At 31.4% G+C, this 3,037-nt stretch overlaps 1 protein-coding gene across 2 annotated transcripts; it reads left to right on the top strand.

Annotated features, from left to right (window-relative positions):
• The first annotated feature begins 14 nt into the window (after nucleotides 1-14).
• Nucleotides 15-2,580, top strand: LOC105566560. Of its 2 annotated transcripts, none has more exons than XM_012020653.1 (5): nucleotides 15-395; nucleotides 1,071-1,541; nucleotides 1,606-1,794; nucleotides 1,856-2,018; nucleotides 2,307-2,580. In XM_012020653.1, exons 1-3 carry the CDS (start codon nucleotides 188-190, stop codon nucleotides 1,785-1,787), a joined length of 861 nt encoding a protein of 286 aa, XP_011876043.1. In that variant the 5' UTR covers nucleotides 15-187; the 3' UTR covers nucleotides 1,788-1,794; nucleotides 1,856-2,018; nucleotides 2,307-2,580. The 2 variants fall into 2 exon arrangements, with proteins under 2 accessions (XP_011876043.1, XP_011876051.1); XM_012020661.1 differs by having other exon boundaries at nucleotides 1,856-2,022.
• Nucleotides 2,581-3,037: the final 457 nt, after the last annotated feature.

The raw sequence follows: 3,037 nt of genomic DNA, 5'->3' as shown, positions 1-3,037 counted from the left end.
TTTTTTATAACTTAAAGTTATAATTTCCTACTCAACAATGTAACTGCAATGTAACATGCCTTGTACGTAGCAGTTATATTGTTGAGTGAGAAATAATAACATTAATATTACATTACTCTTACTTTGTGTTTGCTAGGCAGCATTAAAAATAATTTAATTTACGTTAAATCATAACTTTTAGATCAACATGAATAAAAAATATTCAGTTATTGAATTTAAAGGATCCTTGGAAGTAACCGTAGTGTGTACGAAGTGGCTGACACCGAGGAAAAAAGAAGTTTTCTGGCCACCATACAAAGAGAATGGAATCTTTATGAGAGCACTCAAAAAAGATGAAGAGCTTGATCCAAAGACATGGAAATTGCATGTGGTCGAAAGGATATTTTATGAAACTGGTAAGTTAGCATTTAATATGATGTTTTTTCTTCTTTGATATACCAATTAAAGTTTTTTTATTAACACTATATTTTGTTGTTTTTATCACAGTCTATATTATATTTTGAAAATAACAAAAGGGCAGTAGTATTGAAAACAAATTATCTTTTAATAATTATCTCTTTAATAAACGTTTCGACCCTGTTTCGGGTCTTTCTCAGTATAACTCGTTAAATTTGACTGGTTTGAGAATCATTCCTCTATCAGCTATGGTCTCACTTTTTCTCTAAATGGTCCCAGACACAAAGAGGACTGAAGACTCAGGTCGACAGAGAGATGAATTCGTTACAAAGGTTTTAACAAGACTATGACACAGCATTATCGAATGTAACATACAGTGTTATGATAACATTCGATAATGCTGTGTCACAGTCTTGTTAAAACCTTTGTAACGGATTCATCTCTCTGTCGACCTGAGTCTTCAGTCCTCTTTGTGTCTGGGACCATTTAGAGAAAAAGTGAGACCATAGCTGATAGAGGAATGATTCTCAAACCAGTCAAATTTAACGAGTTATACTGAGGAAGACCCGAAACAGGGTCGAAACGTTTATTAAAAAGATAATTATTAATTTGGAATATTTTAATTTAAGGTTAAACAAAAGTACAATATTTATATTTTTTTACAATTTTTTTAGATGATCTAGACGTAGCCTTTAAAAAAAGGAAGAAGGTCGAATTCACGTCTAACGTGGACACCGACAGTGAAAAGGATAAGGTCAGAAGAAGGCGACCAACAGCGAAAAAGTTAGCTTTCGACGATTATAGCTCTAATTCTGAAGCTGAAAAAACTTCCTCATCTAGATCAGCAAAACGGCCAAAAACAATAAAAATTACATCACCGATTGCATGTCGTTCACCTCCTTCGTTGAGTACTCATAAGAGTAGTTCTTCGGTTTCCACGGTGTCTACAAATGAAGAAAGGGATGAACTCACAATCAGCCATGATGTGAGAACGACAGAACGTCAACCAATCTCTAGTTTTTCGACTAGCCTTACTCCACGTTCTACTAATACAGTTCGAGCTTCTACTAATATTACACCCCCAGAGTCTATTCTATCGAGAAATCGTCCAAGGGATGAAGCCGGCCAAAATGTGCGATTTAATGGTTAGTACTAATTTATTCTTTTTTATATTAACAAAACGTTTACTAGTTCTTGTTAATGTTATAGATTTATTACTTGGACATATTTTGATAATGAAGGAACAAAACAAACAAATGTTGGCATTGCTGAGACAGATACAACCGGAACGGCAAATTGATCCGACAGATTTTCCTTGTGATTTACCTCTTAAGTCATACGATAACGTTAAGGAATTTGAAGAATATTTAAAAACTTCGAAAGAAAACTGAAAAAATGGTAAGAAATAATTAATTTATTTTAAAATTTAGTTTAACCTTCTTATGCTTTTTGTTTATAGATATCTCATCTTGCTACTCTCGGGGGAAGCGGAGCAGTCTCCATAACCAATCGGATTTTGAAGTATCTTATCACTGACGTAGCAGCATCAAAATTTAATTACTTCGGGTCACGATCGAACAAAAAACCGTTTCACATACTACAACTGAAGAAAATTATTTTATGTTAGTAAGTCTGTATTCTAATAACAATTACAATTTCTAAGAATGTCTATTTAAAAAAAATTAATGTTACTAGTACTTGCGTAGTCAATGTTTACCTATAGAAAGTTTTGATATTATAATATTTATTTTTCATAAGTTTGAAGGAAAATGAAGATGTTAATGTAGTTTCAAAAAAGTTATTTAATTTGACAAGGCAACAAACAATAAAAAATATCTTATTTTAATCGATTTAGTTTTATGAGAACATTTAACAATGAATTTTGTTTTCATAATTTTTTTAATTTTCAGCTGCAGTTCTGAAGAATAGACAATGGGTACAAGAAGATGAGGTAGAGAGTGCAATAAAAGTTTGGCTTAAACACGCTCCTCAGAGGCAGAAGAACATGTTGAAGAAGCAAAGAAAAAACGATTTGGAAGCTCAATCGATCTAATATTTGTTGACTGCTGCAGTAAGCCTATACCACCAAAATACTACTAGTTTGATTAGTTACATTTGATTTCACATAAATATTTGAAATTTTTATTTTTCTAAACTACGTTTCGTAAAAAAGTTAGTATAATAATAAACGTAGTTTTCAAAACTACGTTTATTATTATTCTTTATAAGTGTACTAATACAATATGTTTAAGAAAAAAATCAAATTGAAAGAAATTGTTAGTAAACGGCAATTAAATAGGAGAATTAATGCAACTCTCCAGTCGGAAACGCAAGTGGTGTGTAACAATTCTTTGCGATTTGGTAATAGCTGTCCTGATAAATATATGCAAGTTGACAATAGCGGTCTCAATCACTCTTTACACTTTGAAAATGATTGTTTTGATAATCCTTTACAAGTTGACAATAGTCTATCTAATAATATTTTAGAAGGCTATGATTCAACTACAGATAACATACCACAATTAACAAATTTTGATAATGAATTTAACAATCAATCAAATGTTCAATCTTCATCAGTCGATACATTATTTGAACATCCCAATTTAAAGGAAAGATTAACATTTTGGGCCTTATCTGAGAA

The sequence above is a fragment of the Vollenhovia emeryi genome, unplaced genomic scaffold (genome assembly GCF_000949405.1).
Source record: "Vollenhovia emeryi isolate VEMERY1.0 unplaced genomic scaffold, V.emery_V1.0 DF943186.1, whole genome shotgun sequence".
Classification (NCBI taxonomy): domain Eukaryota; kingdom Metazoa; phylum Arthropoda; class Insecta; order Hymenoptera; family Formicidae; genus Vollenhovia; species Vollenhovia emeryi.
This window is presented reverse-complemented; position numbering and strand designations above follow the sequence as displayed.